The sequence below is a fragment of the Thamnophis sirtalis genome, unplaced genomic scaffold (assembly GCF_051295495.1).
Source record: "Thamnophis sirtalis isolate CommonGarterSnake01/CBP01778 unplaced genomic scaffold, rThaSir2_p1.2 scaffold_4, whole genome shotgun sequence".
In the NCBI taxonomy this organism is placed as follows: Eukaryota; Metazoa; Chordata; class Lepidosauria; order Squamata; family Natricidae; genus Thamnophis; species Thamnophis sirtalis.
In genome coordinates, this window is record NW_028261384.1 from 118,002,049 (window position 1) to 118,026,087 (window position 24,039).

The window sequence follows — 24,039 nt, forward strand, 5'->3', positions numbered from 1 at the left end:
AAAATTCAGGCAGCGCATAAGCACATTTCCTCCAAAAATATACTTTTAATAATTTGGCTAGTACAAAGAATATCAGGTTTTTTGTATCTTGTATCTAGTTAAGACATCTTACAAAGATGTGCTGCATTTTTAAAATCTGACCAAGTTTGAGGCCTGCGTTGTTTTGTGGAACTAAGAATGCAAATTGATGCAATCTGGATGCAAAAAATGGTATGGGGGGAAATGCTTGGAAGATTGGGTTTCTGCAGTCCTTCAGAGTGGCCTCTTACTCTCAATTGTGCATTAAGAGTTTCTGTCTTCTAGAGTACAAAAATGAAACCTGGCAGCTGTTGCCCCCTCCCCTTCCCATGTGTGTCTGGGTCACTGCCTTCTCCTTGGGTTGCTGTCTGGTGTTGAGATTGGGGTCACTAAGAAGGTGAGGTCTTGAAAAGGTTTAATATTCTGTAGCCATTTGGAGCTTAAAGAGATAAGCTCTGTGGAGGGGCTACCTGTGAAAAAGGGGGGGGGAAATCACCCTGATGCACAGATTGTTTTACACACCTGCCCACAAAACGTACACACAGTATGATGTCCATGAGCAGGCCCTGTTCTTGTGCAAAACACCTACAGGCCTTGTTCTTGTGCAAAACACAGACACTGTTCTTGTGCAAAACATTTGCAGGCCCTGTTCCCATGCAGAACACTTATAGGACCTGTTCTTATGCAGAACATTTATAGAACCCTATTTCTACGTGTATTTGCCTTGCTGGAGCCCTGTCTAGAGTGTTCCTTTTGCATCACTTTTTCTCATGCACAATAACACCTCGACTGTTCCCCTTTGAGCCTTAAAGGGGATGCAGTCCTAAAGAGGGGGGGGGGAATCAAAAAGCAAGCCAGAAATCCACTTTACTATACAGTATTGCACCAGAAAGTAGGCCACTCACCAGTGTGGTCTTGTGTTTGCCGGGTGTGCCCAAGCTGGCAAGCTGACACAACTCATCCTGCATTCACACTGCTTCCTCCTGGCTCCCTGACTCACTCTGGGCTAGTGCCTTGCATCCCCTATTTATCTTCCTTCCTCCCCTCCCCGTCCTGGGAATCCCCAAAGCAAGCTTTGGGCTCCTTTTGTCAACCTTGTTGCCACAGTAACCATTACTTCAGGATCAAGGCCTGCTGCAGCTGGGGAGGGGGGCAGTAAGGAAGGGGCACAGGATAACCCTTTCTTGCCCGTATCTTCTGAGATTGCCCACTGCCTGCCAGCCTAAGGTGCCAATAATGGAAAATCTAGCACATAGTGACAATGGAGTATCCAGCACTTAACACATTTTCTTCCTTTTTTGTGCGATTGCAATGATACAAGCTGGATAAAAGGATTGACGTTCCATGAAAACTTTTAGGGTGTCTCTTCCAAGAATGCCTTTTAAAATGTTTAAGGATGGTACCAATAAAGGAGGTAATATCTATCTAAATATGTGCTCTTGATGCTCCAGAGTGCATTGATGATGTTACCTAGTTTGGGTAATAAACATCTGCAAGAAAACAAGCTCAGAGAGCACAGAGTACTCCTCATTTAAGGAGGGGAGTCTTGCGGTTCCACCACAAATGCGCGTACGACAAAAGCGTGTGTGACTAAAGCGCGGTGACAAAACCGCACCGTCAAAACCGCGGAGACGAATGAGCGCTGAAGCGCGCTGACAACAGCGCGCCGACAGAAATGCGCTGTAACATAACCCTAAACCTAACCCTAAACCTTACCTTAACTTAAATCGCGCTTCTGTCGGCGCGCTGTTGTCGGCGTGCTGTTGTCGGCGCGGTTTTAGCGCCACGGTTTTGTCGGCGCGCTTTTGACGTTCGCGGTTATGTCGTGCCACGGAGTCTTGCAACCTTCTGGGTTTTGGACCACAGCCATCACTCATCATTTGTGCACAAAGCAGCCATATATTGTGGGAAAATCTAATATACCTGGAAAATGACAGACTGCTGTTCCTTTATCCATATGCTAGCGATAATAATATACTGTACGTGAGTCATGCAATATGCTTAGGATCTAGTGGGGGCTTGAGCAGAAAAATAGGGAGAAATTATGTTTGGTAAATGTTAAAACCTGAATACAAAATAGAATGTTTTGGTTTTGTTCTTTAGTACAAATTGAAGGAGTTGAAATAACTAATCAACAAAATATAGCAGATAAGGGGTTTGGGGTGTGGGAAAGCCTGTAATAGATCATCAAAAGTGGGTATGAAATAATAATAACATGTTAACAGCAACATTAATAAGTACATTTTACTGTATTTATACTGGGCACATTTTAACCTGCTGTGTTTTTCAAGAGCCTTGACAAATGATACAGTAATAGCAAAAATTCTTAAGATTGCTGATTAAAATACACAAATTATTTAAATATGCCAACGTAAAGATGCCTTTGAGTTAGGATCAGCTCATGGTGGCTTCTTAAAAATATGCAGAATTTTTTGAGAAGAATTTGGAAATCAATCAATCCTGGGGATTCTCGGAACTGAAGTCTCCACAACAGGAAGGCTCCTGATTGGATGATATTTTTGGTTCCTGGATTCTGTATAATGGGGGGGGGGGGGGAGGGTGTCTTCAAAATATGGTCAAGGAAGTCAGGATATTGGATTAAAATGATTCATTTAAGGTCCAACCCAATTAAAAAATAGCTTGAGTTTTGATTGCACCATTGTGGGCAGCAATCTTGGTGGTTTGCAGAAAAATTATTTGCATTTTTTTAATATTGCGCTAAATACTATTTATATATTTTAAACATCCATATTAGTGGTCTGCGGGGCTTTAAATTATGAATGTAGTGGTCCCTGAAGTCTGAAAGGTTGGTGACCCATGATCTAGACCAGTGTTGCCCAATGGAAGGCATTTTAAGATGTCCGGATTTCAATTTTCATTGCTGGCTGGTGCATTCTGGGAATTGAAGTCCGGACATCTTAAAATGGCTACCACTGGGAAACAGTGATCAAGACTTGCATGACCACACCTTGAGGACACTATTCGCCATGAAGCTTTGCTCTTGATTAAACCAGATGGCCATTGTCCAGTCTCTGCATCAATTGGGAGGTGTCTACTCTCTCTCTCTCTCTCTCTCTCCCTCCCTCCCTCCCTCCCTCTCCCTCCCTCCCTCCCTCCCTCCCTCCCTCTCTCTCTCTCTCTCTCTCTCATCATCTTAGTATGTGGAAGTCCTGAGCGCCAAGCAGAGCGATCTGGATCAGTTTGTGGCCGAAGGCTACAAAGCAGCCTTGACGGAGGAACGGCGCCGGTACTCATTCCTGGTGGATCGCCAGTGTGCTGTTTCCAAGCACTTCAGCAATTATCACAGCAAGGTGAGCTGCTTCTCTTTTGCCTCCTTCACTCCCCCCTCCCAGCATATGCTTTGGGTTCAAATTCACCCTAGACATCCTCCAGCAAAACCTGGAGACTAGGGCTCCTGTGTGCATTGTGGTTCTATATTTGCAAGAGAGTTGTTAGAAAAAAATTCAGTTGTGATCACTATCCTGCCTTTTTTGACACTGTCCCTGGGGTTACTTCTTCTTGTAATGTGGAAATATAACATTCCCCGTGTTTAATGGTCCTTGACTTACAACCATTCTGTTCAAAGCTACAGCGGCATTGAAAAAAAGACTTATAACCGGTCCTCGCACTTGCGACCATTGCAGCTTTCTCATGGTCACTGTGATGAAATTTGAGCTTGGCAACCTGCATATATTTATAATGGTTGCAGCATCCCACATGATCACCATTTGCGACCTTTCCAGACAGGTTCTGGCAAGCAAAGACAGTGGGGGAAGCTGGCTTTACTTAATGACTGCTGATTCACATAACAACTGCAGTGAATCACTTAACAACCATAAAATAGGTTGTTAAAATAGGTTCTAAAATGTGGCATCTCACTTTATACCTGCCTTTCTTAACAACAGAAATTTTGGTTGCAATTGTGGTCATAAGTCAAGGACTACTTGTAGAATGAAATAATGGGGAAGGCAACATGAGATTCCCAATATGTCTTCTTGATTCCCAGAGGGAAACCCCAAAAACACGTATTCCTGCTTGAACGTCTAGGGGAAACAATGGGAAATAAATAAAGACTTTCTCTAAAGTAAAGAAGAAGAAATTAGAAGTGGTGTTAAGGACATCTGTTTATTCAAAGTGGACAGCACAGAGACTTTCTGCCAGAGGAAGCGATAGTTATTGAGGCTGCATCAGATTTAATCTTTGCAACTAAGCTTCCTGTCAACGCTTGAAATCAAAGGCAGGCAGAGTCCAAGACATTTTCCTTCTTCAAACTAGGAAGCAATTCTTTGTTAATACAGTTCAATGGATTTTCTACTGTTGGCAAGTTTTAGAGAGAAAAGGTATAGATAAAGGAGAATGTTTGTAGCTAAGAGTTGAAATGAGGGGTCCTTGGTGCTCTCTGAGCTTGGTTGTTTTCTTGCAGGCATTTCATCATCCAAACAGGTAACATCATCAATGCTAGTAGGAAGTGGGGTTTGCTCTCTTTTATATTCCAGTGGCTTGCTCTGTTGGTGAAAGTGATCTTGGTGGGTTTTTGGTTGGGTTGTTCAACAGTTGGCTTGTTTGGCAGTTCTTTGATTGGGATATTGTGCACTTCTTGTTTGTTGTCTGATTATTATCTGCAAGAAAACAACCAATAGCAATAGTACTTAGACCAGGGGTGGGTTCCTGCCAGTTCTACAGTGCCGTTTAGAACCGGTTCCACCTCCCTCCCCCCGCCCGTCCGCACATCACAAGATGAAGAGTGAGAGGAGGAATTCTGGGAGTTGAAGTCCACAAGTCTTAAAGCTGTCAAGTTTGAACACCCCTGGGGTATTTTTTCTAAAGGGTTATGGGTGCAAGGGTCTTGTAACTTGGCAGCTTTAAGACTTGCACACTTCAATGCTAGAGTTCCTGAGCAAACATATTGGTTGCTAAGCAAGAGTGTTGTTAAGTGGGTTTCATCACATTTTACAGGTTGGCCACACCCACCCATTCACATGGCTGGCAAGCCACTTCCACCTGGTCACATGGCCAGCAAGCCACTCCCACAAAGCAGACCACACCTACAGAAGAGGTTCTAAAAGTTTTTGTAATCCACCACTGACTTAGACCTATATACTGCTTCAACAATCTGGGTCTTCATTTTACCAACCTCAGAAGAATGGAAGGCTGAGTCAGCCTTGATTGAGCCTGATGAAATTCAAACTTCTAAACTGCTGGCAGCCAGCAATCAGCAGAAGCAGCCTGCAGTACTGCACTCTAACCACTGTGCCACCACGGCTGTAACCAAGCTTAGAGAGCATCAGAAACTCTTCAGAAAGGGTATATAACTTGGCTAGCTAAAAGGATTATCAAGCCACCATAATCTCATTTGCAATAGGTGCGGGAGCTGTTGTCAGGCAGACTGCCCATTTGGCAAACATCGTGCACCCAACCTACTCGTTTACCTGAGCGGGCATTGGCTCTGGTCAAGCTCACCGCCAACAACACCACAGCTGGCATTTCTGCCCCAGGCGTGGATCCACTCCTTGTCTCTAAGACCCTGGAAGAGACTTTAGAATTGGGACAAAGTCACGTGAGTGTTTGTGGGTCAGGGCCGATAAACAGGATGTTAGCTTTTCCCTTTGCCTTCACTGTTTTGGTTTGAATTTCCGAAAACCATGGAGGTCTCCAAATGGCAGCTTCCGATATGGCCTGGAGCAGGAATGGGGAGGGTTTTTCCTGGCCTTTAGATCATGGAAGAAGATGCATTTCTTCTATAGGGGGTGGTGGGAAGGATAAGGGGATGCTTCTTAAAACCTGTATGAGATCTCATCAGCGCTCTGCATTTATTCATTCCTAACTTATCTCCCACAGCGGACTTCAATCCAGGAAGGAACACTGCTGCTCAATGGGGATTTGCACCGTGGGCGGGGATCCCGTGACTCCAGTCGCCTGTCAATCAGCGCGCCTCTCACCAACACCACCCCAGGTCTGATCCCCACCAAGCCCACTCAGAGCTCTTCACAAATCAAGGTTGCTGACAGCTATTCTTGCACTCTGCCAATTCCACGCAAAATGTCCATGGAAACTCGCCTGGCAACTGTAGGTGAGTGTTATGCATTCATTCTATTCGTTCTATCGTTTCGCACCCCATTCTGAGTCCATCTTGTTTCAGCCAATATATCCTTCGGCAATATAGGTAGTCCTCGACTAACGACTACAAATGAGCCCCAAAATTATGTTGCTAAGTGAGACATTTGTTAAGTAAGTTTTGCCCCATTTTATGGCCTTTCTTGCCACGGTTGTTGAATTAGTAGCAAGGTTGTTATATAAATCTGGCTTCCCCATTGATTTTGCATGTCCAAAGTTTGAAAAGGGGGAATCACATGACCCCAGGACATGTATGTACTGTATTTTTTTTATCAAGTGCTGTGCCAGCAGAAACAAAGTATTAGGTGCTGCAGATTGTCAGCAATTTCCTTCTCCAGCACATGGATAAATACACCAGGAAACATCGATCTACCTACCTACTCTCTCTCTCTCTTCCTACTTACCTACTGTACTTCTCTCTCTCCCGACCACTTTATCCACCTACATACCTACCTTCTCTCTCTCTCCCTACCTATCTACTGTATTTCTCTCCCTCTCTATTTCTCCCTCTCTAATCCTCTACCTACCTACCAACCTACCTACTCTCTCTCTCCCTACCTATCTACTGTATCTCTCTCTCTCTCTCAACCTACCTACCTACCTACTCTCTCTCTCTCTCTCTCTCTCTCTACCTACCTACCTACCTATCTACTGTATTTCTTTCCCTCTCTATTTCTCCCTCTCTAATCCTCTACCTACCAACCTACCTACACTCTCTCTACCTACCTATCTACTGCATTTCTCCCTCTTTCTAGTTCTTTCTCTCTCTACCCCTTTATCTACCTACCTACTTACCTAGCTACTCTCTCTCCTTACCTACCTACTGTATTTCTCTCTCTCTCCCAACCTCCCTACTCTCTCTCTTTCTCTCTACCTACCTACCTACCTACCTACCTACCTACCTATCTACTGTACTTCTGTCCCTCTCTATTTCTCTCTCTCTAATCCTCTTCCTACCAACCTACCTACTCTCTCTCTCCCTACTTATCTATTGTATTTGTCTGTCTCTCTCTCTCTCTCAACCTACCTACCTACCTATCTACTGTATTTCTCTCCCTCTCTATTTCTCTCTCTAATCCTCTACCTACCAACCTACCTACTCTCTCTCTCCCTACCTATCTACTGTATTTCTCCCTCTTTCTATTTCTTTCTCTCTCTCTACCCCTTTACCTACCTACCTATTTACCTAACTACTCTCTCTCCTTGCCTACCTACGGTATTTCTCTCTTTCTCTCCCTCTACCTACCTACCTACTTTTTTAAAAATTTGCCTCTTCAAAACTTTGGTGTGTCTTATACTCCCAAAAATACCATATGTATGTCAAATATAAATATGAACCAGTTGCCAAGCACCCAAACATTGATCTCATGACCATGCAACGTTGTGAAAAGTGTAAGAAATGGTCCCAAGTCTCTTTTTTACAGTGCCATTGTAACTTTGAACGGTCACTAAACGAACTGTTGTAAGTCGAGGACTATCTGTAGTTCCAAGATTTTGGCATTTGATCCTTCTCCCTAAATACTGATCTGGAGTGTTGGAAGAATGTAAATGCTAATCTTTGCAAGAAGATGAATAAAATCTGTTTTTCATTTTTTTTGGAACTGAGGACACTGGTTGAAAGATGCAAAAATGTCAAGAGAAGTCCACCATTTTCCATGAGGGGTTACTCTTACATGGAATTGCAACCTGGTGTCCCATCCCTAACACAGAGGCCTCCAAACGTGGCAACTTAAGACTTGTGGACTTCTAACTCCTAGAATTCCTACACCAGCCATGCTACTAGTTAGGGAATTCTGAGAGTTGAAGTCCACCCATCTTCTAATTGTGAGGGCTAACAAACATTGCTTGAGGGCTGCCTAAGGAGAAAAAAGGCAGGGGAGAAACATAACTTACCGCACAGGAATGCCATTAACTTCCACCTATCCTCCCCACCCTTTCTTGCAGTAGAGAACAAGACCCTGCCCCGCATTAATCTTCTTTCAATCCTGCCTCCGCGTTCCGAGCGTCCAAGAGTCCAGGCAATCTTCTCCCACTCGGCAGGAGAGAACAGCACCCTTCTCAACTTCCAAGAGGGAGATATCATCCTGTTATTGGTGGCTGAGGCGAAGGATGGCTGGCATTATGGGGAAAACGAGACAACCAGAATGTAAGTGAAAACTCCTCTATTCCTTTTGCCCTAGAAAAACTAGATTACTGCAGGTAGTTCTCCATTTACGACTGGCCTCTTAGCAACCGACTGATATTGTGACAGAAAAAAAAGCTGACAGCAAATTAACATTGCTCTAAGCCAGAATATGCTTTGGTTTTGCCTGAGCCATTTGTGGCTGAGCCAGCCTGTTGTAGTTTCTAAATCGTGGTTTGTGACTTGACATTAACCTATCCATAAATCCAATCATCCCAAACCCATTTATTTTTGACAACCTCCTCTGAGATAGTTCAAGTTGAAGAACAGCAATTGGTCCCAAAGTGCTTTGTGAAGTCTGTGGTGGAGCAGGAATTTGAATCTAGCCCTCTTTGTTCCTAGTCTAAGATTCAAACCACTATAATATTTGATTTCTCCTCCATAATAATTCAGGCAGGGTGGGGGTAAGAGTTTACAAAGACCACCTGAATTCTAGCTTTCCTCTTTTCATTACTTTATTCAGTCATTTTTTAAAAAACTACATTTGTCACCTCCCCTCCTTCAGTTGGGGATAGAAAACAAAAAAGAGGTTTTGTGTTCTTCTTTCTGTCTTAAATATCTATGCCTCACACTTTCAGGAAAGGTTGGTTTCCGTTTTCCTACACACGACCCTTTCCTTCAGCTGAAGGAGCTAACAAAGGACTCAGCAGGTAAGTCCTGGCACCTCAGTCTTGCAATTTAGAAACAAAACTAATTGTTGTCCTTGACTTACTTAGCAACCTATCAAAGTTCCAACAGACATACCTGGGGTTACTTACCTTTTGACCACTCTGGGTGATCAGCAACTGGACCATGTTTGCTGCCTTTTGCAGATGTCCCACAGTCACATCCTGCTTTTTGCTTCCTGTTCTTAACAAAACCTCACCCACTGTGAACCATGGGCTTGCTTAATGACCACGGATTTGCAACCACGGTAATTTGCTTAGCAACTGCCACAGAAAAGGTCCCAAAATCAGGTCAGTCACATGACCGACCTGTTTTATGACCATCGTGAGTTAACAACTGTGATGGCGAGGCTGCATAATGGTTTTAACTCCAAGACTTAACGTGTAGTTTCAGAGTCAATATATCACAAGGATACTGTCAACCCTGAAACTATCTTGGAGCTTCAGTGTTGCCACACTGGAGCTGAGGGTAAGGAAGGGGGGATTAGAGATAGCTGGGGTTGTGTAGTCAAAACAAAATACTTTCTCTTGGGAACCAAGGACATTCTCACTCCTTGCCGGAGGAAAAAAGGAGTGATATCACCCAGCCACCAGATAGCACCTTGTGCTATAGGACCATGTGACTGATTGTTTGGGGTTGAGGGAAATATTTTTACTTTTGATTAGGTGAAAACCGTGGGAACCTTGAGAGTTGTTTTTCACCATTTGTGCCAATATGATATATTCAATAAAGTTATTCTCTGAGGAATTCATTTGCCTTGGAGTTTTGCTTGCTATGAATCTATTACTTGGAACCCTGACTGATACAGGATACTTCTATCCCATGGCTTCCGCAGTCCACATGGCTCTCCCATTAGCTATAGGATCAACCAGTACCTGCTGTATGGGTTGATCCAGAAGATGCAAAATCTCCTTTTCCTTTCCACATTACGAGAATAACAGAGTTGGAAGAGACCTTGGAGGTCTTCTCATCCAACTCCCTGCTCAGGCAGGAAACCCTATACCATTTGAGACAAATGGTTTTCCAATCTCTTGTTAAAAACTTCCAGTATTGAAACATTCATAACTTTTGGAAGCAAGTTATTCCACTGATTAATTGTTCAGCCAGGAAATTTCTCCTTATTTCTAGGTTGCTTCTCTCCTTCATTAGTTTCCATTCATTGCTTGTCCTGCCTTCAGATGATTTGAAGAATAGGTTGCCCCCCCCCTTCTTTGTGGCAGCCCCCTCCCCCTTAAGTTAAAAGTAGTCCATGCCTTGTCATTCAGGTTTCCCTGACAAAAAGAGTTGGATTAATGGAATATATCTGGAAGGCTTGGGACTAGTCTTTAGACTCCTTCAGGAAGCAGTGTGTTGTCTCAAGCAGGCAGGCATTAGATAGAAATCCTCACCATAAAACTTCACCTGACCTTTTCACTAGTGGCTTCCCTCTTAGCAAGATGAACAGTAGCAGCGCAGGAAATTTGGATCGAGCTGCATCTCCTCCTGCTGGACCTGATGGGGAAGATGATTCAAAGTTTGGCCCTTCAGCCCGTATCTGTGCATCTCGACAACGACCTTTCAGCATGTTAAATCCTGACCGGTCACAGGTGAGTTTCATGGGGGCATGGTGGGAGGGAGGGAGGAAGGAAGGAGAGAAGGAAGGAAGGAAGTAGGGAGGGAGGGAGAGAGGGGGAGAGGGAAGGTGAGAATGGAAGGAAGGAAAGGGAAAATGGAAGGAAGGGAGAAATATGAGAAAAGGAAGGGAGGGAGGGAAGAAAGGAAGGGCCTGTATTTGCCCATTGCCATCTGCAGGTGGTGTCCATTGTGCAAAGTCCTAGATTTGGGGCATGGACAGAGAGGATCCCTTAACTTCTGAATGCATTTTTCTTTTCTTTTACTTTCCAGTTGACAAATGAGTTTGGAAGTCCATCTGCCTCTCCTTCAAGGTGAGACGCCTCCTGTTATCTCTTGTTTACATTCTGTGGAATCTCTTGTGTACCCTGTTCTGGCATTATCTTGTGGGCCTGTGCTTTAGAACACAGAATTCATCTTATATGGTTGGGTATTAGCTCTTAATTCTGTTTTTATTGGTTGAAATGTATTTCATAGACAAAAAAAAAAGAATGTGAAACTTCTAAATAATAAACCAGCACTACAGCTCTAAGGCCAGTTTAAAATCTTTTGTTCTGAATATGCTGATTTTATATCGCAGCTGCAGATTGTTTTTTTAGCAGTTTTTATTATAATCGGTTAACTAATAAAGCATTGAGAGGTTTTATAGTGAGAGAAAATTATGCTAGAACACGTAATCCGTTTTTTGTAATATAGGCAGCCCTTGTCATACGATCACAAGTGGGAAATGAATTTCCTTTGTTAAGCAAGGCAGTTGTTAAGTGAGCCGCTCCCAGTTTTACAACCTTTTTTTGCCATGGTTGTTAAGCAGATTGTTACCCTGATTACATGAATCAGGTGTGTCATTCATGTCATTAAGCGAATTTGGCTTCTCCCACTGATTTTGCTTGTTGGAAGATGGCCAGGAAGGTCACAGATGGCAGTCACATCATTCTAGGAGGCTTCAACCATTGTAAATACATACTGGTTGCCCAGTATCAAAATTTAGATCATGTGATTGTAGAGATGCTGAAGTGTTCATATGTGCAAGTACTGGTGGTAAATCGCTTTTTAAAAATCCTGTTGTAACTTTGAACAGTTGTTAAACAAATGACTGTAAGTAAAGGACTTCCAGTATCAGCTCCACTTTAGTAGTCCCTTCAAAGTGTTCATTTTAGCCTATATAAAGCAGAGGTGGGGAACGATGGCCCTTTTATGACTTGTGAACTTCAACTCCCAGAATTCAACTTCAACTCCCAGAATTCATTCATTCATGGTATGGTTGTTGTGTGTTTTTAAATTGTGGTATTGTTTTGTTCGTCTTTTTTATTCCTTTTTTGTACCCCACTCCCCTTGACTTGGGTTGTGAGCTGCCCTGAGTCCCCTTCGGGGAAAAGGGCGGCATAGAAATATAATAAATTCAATTCAATTCAAGTCATAAAGGAGCCATCATAACCCCCACTGCTATAAAAGCAAAGGATTTTTCAGGAAAGAGAGCCCAGCCAGGGTAATGCTGATGGACAGAGGTTCTCCTGGCAATCATCAGACCAGCGGTCCCCAATCTTTCTGGCTTGTAGGCCTGGCCACGCTGGCAGGGGGAAGAGGGGATGGTTCTGTGTGAATGGTAGGCACGCGCATGTGAGTGTGCACAGCTACTTCTATGGAGTGGAGTTACACACGTATGCGTGCTTGCACAGCCCGGTTCCGAAAGGGACCACAGACTGGTGGTGGGCCACATCCCAGGTTTAGACATTAAACAGAGGCTTTATGATTCCTCTAAGCCAGTAGTTCTCATTTTTTTCCTCATTACGGAGCCCTTTAAATACCTTCTGTGGCCACGGACCCCCAAGGCTTAATTCAAAATTTAAATCATAAATGTTTCTTCAAGCCTTTGTGGACCCCCGGTGACAACGTCATGGCCCCTCCCTCAGGGGTCTGCAGACCACAGGTTGAGAACCCCGGCTGTAGGCCATTTTAAACCGGTTTTACTTGTCTTTTCACCACCAAACTATGTAATGTTTTATATTTAAGGCATTCATTCTTTAAAGTCTATGCTATGCAACAGCTCTACTGCTGGTGAATTGAAGAGAGACGATGTAAAGCCAAATAAATGAACAAATAAAATGTGCGAAGCTTTACAGAAATCCAGCGCATTGTCTGATAACGATACTGGCTATTCTGCCCCATCAGCTTTGTTGCTTTAATCTCCGTCTGCAGCAGCCTTTCCAAGATGCATTGTCAGTTCCCAACACCTGCTGGTTAGGAATAGTGTGTGTTTGTGTGTGCATGTACGTGTGTGTGTGTGTAGAATTTAATTAGTCTGGTAGTTTGGGGAAGGTTGACCTTAAGCATAACAGTTTTCTTTTTGCAGCTTCAAAAAACTGCCTGAAATCTGGGCCTACACTTCTCACACTGCCTCTCTCTTTTTCACCTTGCAGGATCAATCCCTTTGCTCATGTTAAGCTGAAACGTACGGTGACCAATGACCGCTCGGCCCCACTCATCCAGTGAAGTGTGCAATGTTAAGTGGAGATAGACCGCTGCCCTGCTTTCCCCTCTTTCCCTCACCACGTGGCCTTTCCCACCTAACATGCTACTTCTGGCTCATAGTAGGTTTCGCAGGCCAGGCTGGTCCAGGCGTTCCACCCTCCCATAATGGCACAGAAAAAGTCCACAAACTCGACACACAACAAAAAGGCTTTCATTGGTGGTAGCAATTCCAGGATGCTGAGAAGGCAAGCTAACGGCAGGAGGACAGTAACAGCCGGAGAGGAGCTAGAGTTTGGGTGCAAGTAATGGAGGCAGAGGTGTAACAGTTGGATAAACAGGCAGGAGAAGGGTGAAGGATGTGGGGACAGGTGGAAAGAGGTCAGATGGAAGGAAAAGGGAGATGAAAGAGAGCTATGGATGGCATGTTACAGAATATTCAAATGAAGATAAATTCAGCGAATGTGGGTCTCTGAATGTGATGCATGTTTCTTACAAACTCAAAGCTTCCACTGATCAGAATCTTTTTGCATTTTCTTACCCACTTTGGCTAAAATTCCACATGCATGTTCTCAGAAAGAAGGTACTGGTAGTCCTCGACTTACAATCACAATTGAGCCCAAAATTTTTGTTGCTAAGTGAGACATTTGTCAATTGAGTTTGGCCCCATTTTTCGACTTTTTGTGCCGTAGTGATTAAGTTAACCACTATAGTTCCTAAGATAGTAACATGATTTTTAAATGAATTTGGCTTCCCCATTGACTTTGCTTGTAAAAAGGTCACAAAACTTGACCCTGGAACACTGCAACTGTCATAAATATGAGTCAGTGGCCAAAATCCAAATCATATGACCATGGGGATGCTACAATGTGTGGAAAAAAAAGGTCCCAAGTCATTTTTTTCAGTGGCATTGTAATTTTGAATGATCACTAAACGGACTGTAAATCGAGGACTACCCATATTTTGAAACCAAATGAAGGTGTGTTTACATCAGCAACCTAAGGTTTTGTTCTGTTTTTTTTTTAATTCAGCAAGTCTTAAATGTGCCTCTCTTTAGAGTTCAGTTCTGCTAAGCCGGTTGAGTAATTGAATGACTGCACGTATCATACAACACCTGGGTCATATGCACTTTCCATTCCTCAATAAACTTCTACACTTATCATTACCTAAGTCATAAATAAACATATTGCCTGTGGACTTCCAGTAGAAAGTCCACACTAATCTTTTCAATTGTGTAGCAGTGAGAGATATTGTTTTTAGAACAGAAGGGACAGGGAAAACTGGTTTAGGAGAGTAAGAGAGAAGTGATGGGAGGGATGGTTAAATCAAGGAAAATCACATTCAAAGCCGATTCATACTTATAAGATACATTGGTATTTCGTCATTGAGTTATTCAGCTACAGGCCCAGCTTACTTAGAAATCACTTGGGAGTGATTATGAATTGATTGTATTGAAAAGCATCAGATTTCAATAAGTTTGAAAGATCTTATTGTGGTGTTGCTTTTGTACTGGCCTCTTAACGCCTGGAAATCACCCATTTGAATAGTGCTGTTATCATGTGATAAGCATACAAATGTGAAATAGCTCGGGGAAGGTGAGTGTGTGAACAGTTCCATTGAAGAAGTAAAGCAGTGTTTCTCTTAGCAACTCTTAAGACATGTGGGCTTCAATTTCCAGAATTCTCTGGCCAGGAAGGCTGGCTGGGGATTCTGGGAGTTGAAGTCCACATTTCTTAAGAGTTGCTAAGGTGAGAAACAGTGAGGAAGAAGGTTGTAAGTTTTGCAAAAAATGCTATTGATAATTGATGTGCTGTCTCTACATTCATTGCACGATTGTAGGCCTATCTTAAGTGTCTTAACAAAACATGGGTTGTGGATTGAAAAGGAGCCAGGATTTATGATTACTGGATTCTCTGAATCGGGTCTGCGGTCCATGAAGTGATCCATTCTGCTAGTAGGTTTTGATTCCTCTTCAAACAATTGTTGAGATATTTTCAGGGGGGTGGGAGCATATCTGTATTATGAAAAGGTTACCATTAAAATAGACCACTTATTTTGTAATTTAATTGTTTTCTGCAAATTTAACTAGAGATTTATCTTATTATGATATGCAATGGTCAAAAAATATATAGAGATTTTCCCCTGCTCTCAAGGAAACTTGAGATAGGAAGGATAGTCAGGGCTTCTGTGTGTGAAAGGAAGAAATAGATTAAAGCAAGGCAGTTGCTGATTTATTATTATTTTTTAAAGTGTTTATTTAATTTCAGTTGCCAGAATGTATAATAAACACAGTTATTCAGTAGTATTCAGGTCCTGGCAGACTAAACTGCAGGCATTTTGGTCAAAGCCAAAATAGAGTAATTCAACTATATTGTCAGAAGAAAGAAATATTTTTCCCAGTGAGGAAAGGAAATGCCATCTCGCTTTTCTTTTGCCCCTCACATTCTTCTTCGACTGACAAAGAACCCAGTCATTTAAAATCCAAGTATGCCCTCTTGCAGGCTTAGCTATGCTATTACAGAATCCTGGATAGATTCAAGTAACATGTTTATTGATCCTGATTTAATCTTGAATGCGGTTGAATAAATAAGCAACAACACAGCCCTTTTGGGATAAGCTAAATAAACGCACAAGATGTCCACCTTTGATGAAACTAACAAACCGTATAGTGAAACTGTGGCTTTGGAACTATCAGGGCTGAAAAATATCAGAATGCCTTTGTTATTGGAAAGAAAAAAAGATTGATATTTTACCAATGAAAGAATACTCAGATGCTTTTTCAAAAGACAACTGGATTTTTTTTAGGTTTTTGTTTGTTTGTTTTTTGAGGAAAAAGAAGATGTTTTCTTCAGGAAGAAATAAAAATATTTTCTTCTTTTTCCTCAAAGAAAAAACAGTCGAGTTTAAAAAAAAACCACCTTACAGACAACTATGACTTGGATGACTCAGAATCTCCACAGACACAATAAAATAATAATTTCAGGTTTTGGAGGTACAAGGTTTATAGAGTTTTATATAGCTACCTCCCACTTGTAGTTCACCCGAGTTTCATTATTTTTTCTAATTTGTAAAAAAAAATAAAAGGAAGACAGAAAGACAGATTAGCTAGATGACACGTTTTGAATTGCTAATGCTAGGAGCGATCCCTATATGAGTTCAGAATCAAACCATTTGTTTTTCTTCTACGCTCCTGTTTACGAACATTTGCTTTACTTTGCAGTACAGGAAGTCCTCGACTTACAATTGAACCTCTGTTGTTAAGTGAGACATTTCTTAAGTGAGTTTTGCCCCATTCTATGATTTTTCTTGCCACAGTTGTTAAGCAAATCACTACAGTAGATAAGTCAGCAACCCGGTTGTTAAGTGAATCTGGGTTTCCCATTGACTTTGCTTGTCAAAAGGTGATCACATGACCTTGGGACACAGCAATGGCCATAAGTATGAACCAGTTTCCAAGCATCTGAATTTTGATCACATAATCATGGGGATGCTACAAAGATTGTAACTGGGAAAATGATCATAAATCACTTTTTTTTCATGCCATTATAGCTTTGAACAGTCAGTAAATGAACTGTTGTAAGTCGAGAACTATCTGTATTTAGGCCTCTTTCACATCAGAACTGTTGTTCCCCCTTTTCCAGCTAGCAATAGTTGACAGTATTCAAACTTAGTGATATTAGAATTGAGAGGCATATTAAAAGAACAAGATCAGCGCAACGGTTGGTGACTTGAATCTCTACTCTGTATTTCCAAAATCCGACATTTATTATAAGTTGCAAAAAGATGTGAACATTGCATATATTTGTTCACATTTCAATATAAGGTAGCAACAAAGAAAAGGGTTTTTTAGTTATAGCCTCCATTTATATTTACAGTATAATATCTATAACTGCAAATCACTTATTTCCTCTGCTCAAAATGTATGTGTTCAAGAGGCAAAAATAGGCACGTAGTTATGGACAGAATATATACCAGTGATGGCAAACCTTTTTTGGCTTTCATGCCAAAAGCGGGGGAAGCACAGGGGGGTCGTGCGCCAGCGTGCCACACCCATAATGCTATGCGCGCAACACCCCCCCCCTTTTGATGCAGTTTTTTCGCCCTCCCAACGGCCTCAAAAGAAAGCTGAAGTCAGCTGGCCAGCGCGCGCATGCGCACTGGCCAGCTGACAGGGCAACACCTCATATGCCCTGACAAATTGCTCCACGTGCCACAGGTTCACCATCACGGGTATATACACTAGTTCCCATTTGGCATGCTGTTTCAAAAGCATGAAATACGGATCTATTTTGTCTGTTTTTATTATCCATCAAATCAAACTATTTTCTAAAACAGTTTTATTTTTGAATTCTGGAGAGCCAAATATGACATGTCAAGAGAAGGAAATGTTGAAAATGAAAGATCAGCTTAGAAATAGATTTGCAGATTAAGCACAGTAGCACAGAATTCTCTGCATAACAATATGGTTGCCAAATGTGTATGTGTGTGTGTGCATGCGTGTGTGTGTTTCTGTCTATTCAGATACACACAAACACATATCCTGGATCTCTGAAGCTGGGAACCTTATGTCTTATTAACAGTTCATTTTATCTTACATAGGGCTAAAATGTATACATTTATCTTTGCATTTCCTGCTTTTTCTTAGAAATAACTCTAGTCATCTCATTATTGTTACTCTGTGTGTGTGTGTGTGTGTGTGTGTGTGTGTGTGTGTGTGTGTGTATCAGTTCCAGCTGAAATACATCTGGAAATTTTTGATTCTCTTTCACTCAAAAGCATGAAGAATGAAATTCAAGTTACAGATTGTTCATATCTAAGACCAGAGTTTACAGATCCTGCAGTTGATATGTGAAAATTGGAATGAAAAATGTTGACACTGAGGCACTCTGCTTTGAGAGTACAGAGGAGATGAGGAACATATCAAAACAAAATCAAAATGACTTCCACATAAAAAGACACAGCTTGTATGGGATTCATTCAAAAAACAAAAAAGTGAATGCAGGATAGCATTTATCATATGTGAAGTTGCCATGCTATGTTTTTGACAGCATTGTATGTTGATTGTAAAGAAATTTTATCATCCTGTACCATATTAAAAAGCTGGAAAATAACAGAATAACTATATTTTTATCTTCAGTTGGGCCATGTGAGATAACTGGTTTATCAAGTGATTGCATGTATGCTATGGTTTTTTACCCATTGATAAATATTTTTTATGTTTTACTAAAAAAAAAAAAAAGCCTGTGCAACTCTACGCTTTAGATGTTTGGTGTAGCTTGGACATAATATATAAAGAACAATGAGTTTCCATTTGTTATCGGTCTCTGTGTGCGCATAAATGAAAGAGAGGGGATGGGGAATGTATTGTTGCATTGGGACAAACATTACCAGCTGTGCAGATGTTGAGGTCTCATTAGCTATGTCCTAATTTTAAAATTAATAAAGTTTAATATAAATGTTTGCCTTTCTATGTTTTCTTTGTATCTTGAACCAAAATTATACCAGAACTTTAGTTTTGGAATGGAGAAAACAGACTTTACCAGTTTTCCTACCTTCATAAAGTTTTTCCTACAAATTACAGCTTTACCAACTCTGTCTGATGTTTTCAAATTGGTTCAAAAGCTCCCTGCACCACTCATCAATTAACTTGTATCCCCATCTGCATTCCCATTTATACAATCTGCAGAGATTGTATACCGGTAAATCTCTGTAACTTTTATGTGTAACAAAATATGATGCTATTAAAATTCTGGTATTTAAATATTTTTCTATCCCTACTTATTATTGAAATGAATGTTCCTACTAATGAAATACCACTGTAAAATATTTATCCATCTATTTCTGCAACACAGATTCTCCAGAGTTCACCCTTTTTTACCTCAGTAAATCATCCATTCATTAAATATTCAGGTTATTATTTCACTGCTTGACCCACCATAATTCAGTATCAATCCCCAGGGGAATCATGGATATACAAGACAAATGGTCAGAGGTGTATTTATTCTTCCATTCCTCCCACCAGTCTTTAAAGAATACCACTTTCTTTATAAACAAAACACCCACCCACCCAAAAGAAGAAGATTCTTCCATTTTGACAGAGCATTTGATAAAGATGATCGTCCCTTTTTTTTCTTTATTCTGTGCTACAAATGGCAACAGGAACGGGGTTTATTGATATCGTACCCAAACTTCTGTTTCCCTCAGAATCTATAAAAATGGAATATATGGTACCAAGGTGGAAGCCATGATCACAGAGAGAATGTTTCTATCATGGCAAGAATGGAAGCTAGATAATCAAAATGTTCACAATGCCCACCACCAAGAGGCAGAATGTGTAGGCCTGATGCCATGCAAAACCAGCCAGTTTCCAGTCTTGATGTTCTTGAGATAATACAGATGCTGCTCAAGCATTTGACAGGCACTTAAAGAACACTTGTGGACAAAGTGTGGAGGGATCTTGCCACCTGCTGGGTGCATCCCAGCCACACCCTGGAGCAGGCTCAGGGTTCTAATTCTGTAATGAACTTATTGAAAAACCCGACACTTTTGAAAAGGGTACAGAAGTAAAACACAACCAAATCCAGTAAGCCCACTCTTCCTTCCAATTTGCAAGTTAAGTGGAACAAGCATCTGCATAGCATATTGTAAGCTGGTGTGTAACCCTCAACACCCTCCCTACTTTATGCCCACTGCTTCTAAAAATTCCAAAAGCAATTGAATCTGGGTACCTTCTCCTTTAGAGGAGGAGAAAAATCTCTGAAAGAAAAACCTTCCTTGACATCCCCTAATTGGGATTACTACCAGATGTAATGGAGCTGCAGTTCCCAAAATTTCCAGGCTGTGCTGGCTAAGAGTTGCAGTTTTAACACATCTGGAAGGCTTTAAGTCGGACAAACTGCCTTAAATCTCTCATAAAGGATATCATCTGATGGAGGCATAGATAGTGTCCATAAAACTTTTAGAGACTAGTAAATAGAATGAGAACTTGAAAAACTTGTAGTTTGCTTAGCATTGCCAGTGCTGGAAATTGCCATTTGAGAGATAGGTGATATAAACAGTTTGCTTCCAAACTTATCTATTTAATTCAGTGTTTCCCAACCTTGGGAATTTCCAGGAATATGGACTTCAACCCCCAGAATTCTCATCAATGGCTATATTGTCTTTGTCTGGAATGCTGAGAGTTGGAAGTCCACACTCCTGGAAATTCCCAAGGTTGGGAAAGCCTGATTTAGTTGGTAGTTCTGGACTTCCTTAGTAAAATATATACTTCACTGAACACCATACAGTATGGTGAAATGTTCTGTAGATAGATAGCCTTAAGATCTTAAAGAAAGATACAGTTGATGTAAAATACCCAGAGTCCAGAGTTTGGAGATTCCACTAAAAAAAATTGTTCTTGTCAAAGCAGCTTGCCAAAGGAACAACTGTTTTTCTGCTAAGCTTATAGAACAGAAGAAGAATATTGCAGCTATTATTTCAACACAAATCAGAAAGGACATCAGCAATTCCCATCCCCATAAATCAAGTCATGCCCAGATAGCAGATGTCTCTCCCACATCTTGGTTCTTCTTGCATTTTTCCCTAGGCATTTATCAACTTCCCTCTTTCGTCACCATTTTTCCAGCTAATCATGGCTAAAACTAAGGGGAGCAATTATGGAAATTCACATTTCTCTGTAATAAACCAAATCAAAAGTGAAACTATTGCCTTAAGGTTAATTAAGGTTTAGAGACATTAAGGGCTCATCCATCCTGGCTGCTTCTAACAGAGGCTGAAAACCAACCTATAATATGACATTTGCAGGCTGATGAATGGTCAAAATCATCTTTCCCACCAAGAAGCACTCCAGATATGTTAGGATGATAAAACAGGCATTAGTTTTAAGATTGGTGTCTTCCAGATGTATTGAACACACAGGTGGAAGACACTCAATTAAATCAGCCAGTAGAATTGGGTGCTTAAACCTAATCTTCCATTCCTCCTCTTCCTTCACTAGGGTTAAGGACTCTTCATTGCTGCTTGAAATCTCCCATCTGGCCACAATGGTCTGCAGATAAAGAAAGAGGTGTTTCCCTCAAAATGCCCATAGAGTAGGTATCTCCATAGAATTGCTTGAGCTTTTTCAGTCCAACCCATTTCCTCTCCCACACTGTGTTTTTTGGCACAAGAGATGGCTTTTCCACTCATTGAAAGTCCTTGTCATTTCAACTGTATCCCAATGGATCCCAAAAGACATTTATTAACCTCTAAAATAAACCAGTGGGGGACTGAGAAAATCAGAACTTGCCACTCCCAATAAAAGCCAACCATCTTCAACACGGATTATGAATTAAGAATGATCTTCCCAGTCCAATGCACGCACTGAACTGTCAAGACAATATGATGGGAGTTTCCACAATGAATCAATGGCTATCAATTATCTGGTCACTACAAATGAGTGATGTGACCAATTTACTGTTTTTTTTATCACTTCAGAAATGAATGAATGGTGAACAAAGGATACTCACCCAATCAACTCTCACTACCCAAGGTCCCTGTAACTTTACAGATTTGATTATTCCATCTTGCCAGTATAATGCTTTCCGAGGTTCAACAGAGTGGTCTTTTTATGTATATAATGCTGGTTAAATGGAGATGGTCACCAGCCCTATTCAGTTCCATTTGGCACAAAAGGACTTTTAGATTGGTAGCCATGTTCCATATTACAAGACTGCAGGTGATGAAATGCAGAAGGGCTCATGAACAGTTGTAGGCAACTTCCTGAAGATTGGTTCCTCCCCTCCCACCCCCAACCCTCTCAATTTGGCACAGAGGGTCCTTAGAAGGAACATATTAGAGAGTGGAGGGGAGGTTGGAAGGGGACGGGGGATATACATTCAAAAGCCAGTGTGGAGCAGGGGCCTCAAGCATTGAGGAGATATCTTCCTCATCATATGGAGGCCTGAGACTGTTTGTACAAAAAGTTCTGCTTCTCTGCCTCCCCAGGCAGGGATGTGTCAGTGAGCAGAAGGAGAGCAGAAGTCCACATATGTCAGGTTCTAGTTAGCAATAATGGCCCCATGCTGTGCACGCAGATACACACGTGCACAAACACTCTCTCTCTCTCTCTCTCTCTCTCTCTCACACACACACACACACACACACACATCTGTCAGTCTAACCACTGCAGAAAATAGATATGTGGTAGCTTGGTATCAGCAGGTCAACTGGATGATTGGGTGTTGTCCCTGAATGTTGAGATGACAGGTGGTAGGGTTGTCCAATTTCCATTAATTCTCAGTTTTCAATTGCATCTGGAAGGTGGAGAGAAAAAGAAACTTCTTGTTAAGGAGGAGGGGGAGGGGAGGGGGGGGAGGAGGAGGAGGGGGAAGAAGAAGAAGAAGTAATAGTAGTAGTAATAGTAGTAGTAATATTTTTTGGGGCTGAGAGTTGTATTTGGCCTTTGAATGTAATTTTGGAGGGTGCATTCTAGAATGTCATAAGCACATCAGGTTAGGCTTCTTTGATCTACAACAATAATTTTAAAAGTCTGCTAAATGGAACAATTCTCTCTTTTTCAGCCAAATATACATAATTCCAATTGGGTAAGGAATTGGGGTTGGTTTTTATCCTCCTGGCTCCAATTAGGACATCAATTCCTGTATTAACAAAATGACCAAGGAGTTTTGGAAATGTCCGCCTTGAAGATAGCTTTCCAAAATTCCACTATTCTCCAGACTTCCTCCATCTTAATTTAATACAAAAGGAAGACAGACTTTTTTCAAGATCAAAGAGTGGGAGCTGATGGGACAGATTTTATTGTACAATTATCATGCCTTGGCCAAGGACCTGAGGACTAATGTGGAGAATCAAGACTTTATCTTAGCTTTCTAAAGTAACCTTAGCCTTCTTTTCCAGTCCATTTTTTAAACCTCTCCTCCCCAATTTATTCAGGAGAAGAAGACAGAATAGCTATTTGACACTTTTTTTTTTACCAGTAGTGCTAGGGAATTAAAGATGCCCACATAATCTTCACCAATCATCTATTCAATCACACACAGAAACCTTTCATCCTTTGGGCAAGCTTTGCCAACTGCGATAATTTTATGGGCTCAGGAAACTCAAGCTACCCTTCTATGTATAGTTACTCTGAAACTCCATTACTCAATGAAAGGCCATAGCATCCATACAATCAAAAGGCTTGGTTAGCTTAGAGTAGCTTTCTTTAATTTAGGTTCTTCTGAAGTCCTGGGCAACTTTCTGGCTTGAAATTATGTGAGTGAAAATTCAACATCATAGGAACATGAACTTTGGGAAGGTTCATTCAGATATAAAGAACCATTCTTCTACCATCCACTCCTGTCTGTAACTGGGTCTGGAACCCAAACTTTACAAAGCCCCACCTAGAATTTTCTTTCCTTACTACGTCCCATAATAAACCTCCTAGGATAATGGATAGGAAAAGGAAAAGAATGGCATGCCTCTATGGCCCTTACCAGCTGTGGGCCCCAATTCAGTATCACAGGATGGAGGCTGATGTGGCTCTAGGGCAGGAGAAACGGTGAAGCGAGAGAATCTCAGGGTGTCCACGAGGCTGGACTCAGCCCGCTTGGCCGATGGCAGCAAGGCAGGTGTCATGGACACTGGTGAAGAAAGGACTGGATGTGACTGGGCTGAGCTGGGGTCCGACACCATGGAGACATAGGAAGGGTTCTGAGCCATGAGAGGAAAATCATCATCCCACTCAAAACTGCCACCTTAATTGAGAAGGAAGAAGTGGGAAAGTAGGAAGGTGGTTAGATTGGTGCCAACCCCAGAGTAAAGAAGATAAAAATATAATCAGTAGCCCTGACATGATGTCATGCTTAAATCTTAATCTGAGTTCACACAGCATGCTAAAGTAGACTAAAAGAATATGTTGTATGACCAGGACATTATATTAGATTGGTGGTTCTCAACCTGTTGTCCACGGATTAAGAAGGGGGGGGAACATACACGATATC

The 24,039-nt window shown here is 41.6% G+C and overlaps 2 protein-coding genes across 6 annotated transcripts in view; one reads left to right on the forward strand and one right to left on the reverse strand.

The window, feature by feature from the left end:
- The window catches only part of LOC106538402 (BAR/IMD domain-containing adapter protein 2), a 31,734-nt gene extending 13,217 nt beyond the window's left edge, over positions 1-18,517 (forward strand). For 2 of the 4 annotated variants that reach the window (XM_087713891.1, XM_087713889.1), the window contains 8 exons: positions 3,177-3,329; positions 5,381-5,575; positions 5,857-6,088; positions 8,077-8,278; positions 8,893-8,964; positions 10,398-10,566; positions 10,865-10,905; positions 13,009-17,158. In XM_087713891.1, coding sequence (XP_087570017.1) covers positions 3,177-3,329; positions 5,381-5,575; positions 5,857-6,088; positions 8,077-8,278; positions 8,893-8,964; positions 10,398-10,566; positions 10,865-10,905; positions 13,009-13,081 — 1,137 coding nt within the window. In that variant the 3' untranslated portion in view covers positions 13,082-17,158. Of the gene's footprint in view, positions 1-3,176; positions 3,330-5,380; positions 5,576-5,856; positions 6,089-8,076; positions 8,279-8,892; positions 8,965-10,397; positions 10,567-10,864; positions 10,906-13,008; positions 17,159-17,833 lie in introns of those variants that run through there. The other 2 variants (XR_015696486.1, XM_087713890.1) reach the window with 2 other exon arrangements.
- Positions 4,157-24,039, reverse strand: part of LMTK3 (lemur tail kinase 3) — a 59,805-nt gene continuing 39,922 nt past the window's right edge. Inside the window, exons 14-16 of one of the 2 annotated variants that reach the window (XR_015696485.1) lie at positions 23,533-23,793; positions 21,565-22,350; positions 4,157-4,637 (exon numbers count right to left, since the gene is read on the reverse strand). Coding sequence is in view for 1 of the 2 variants with exons in the window: in XM_014052881.2 (XP_013908356.2) it covers positions 22,334-22,350; positions 23,533-23,793 (278 nt within the window). In the remaining variant the exon portion in view is untranslated. Of the gene's footprint in view, positions 4,638-19,773; positions 22,351-23,532; positions 23,794-24,039 lie in introns of those variants that run through there. The other variant, XM_014052881.2, reaches the window with a different exon arrangement.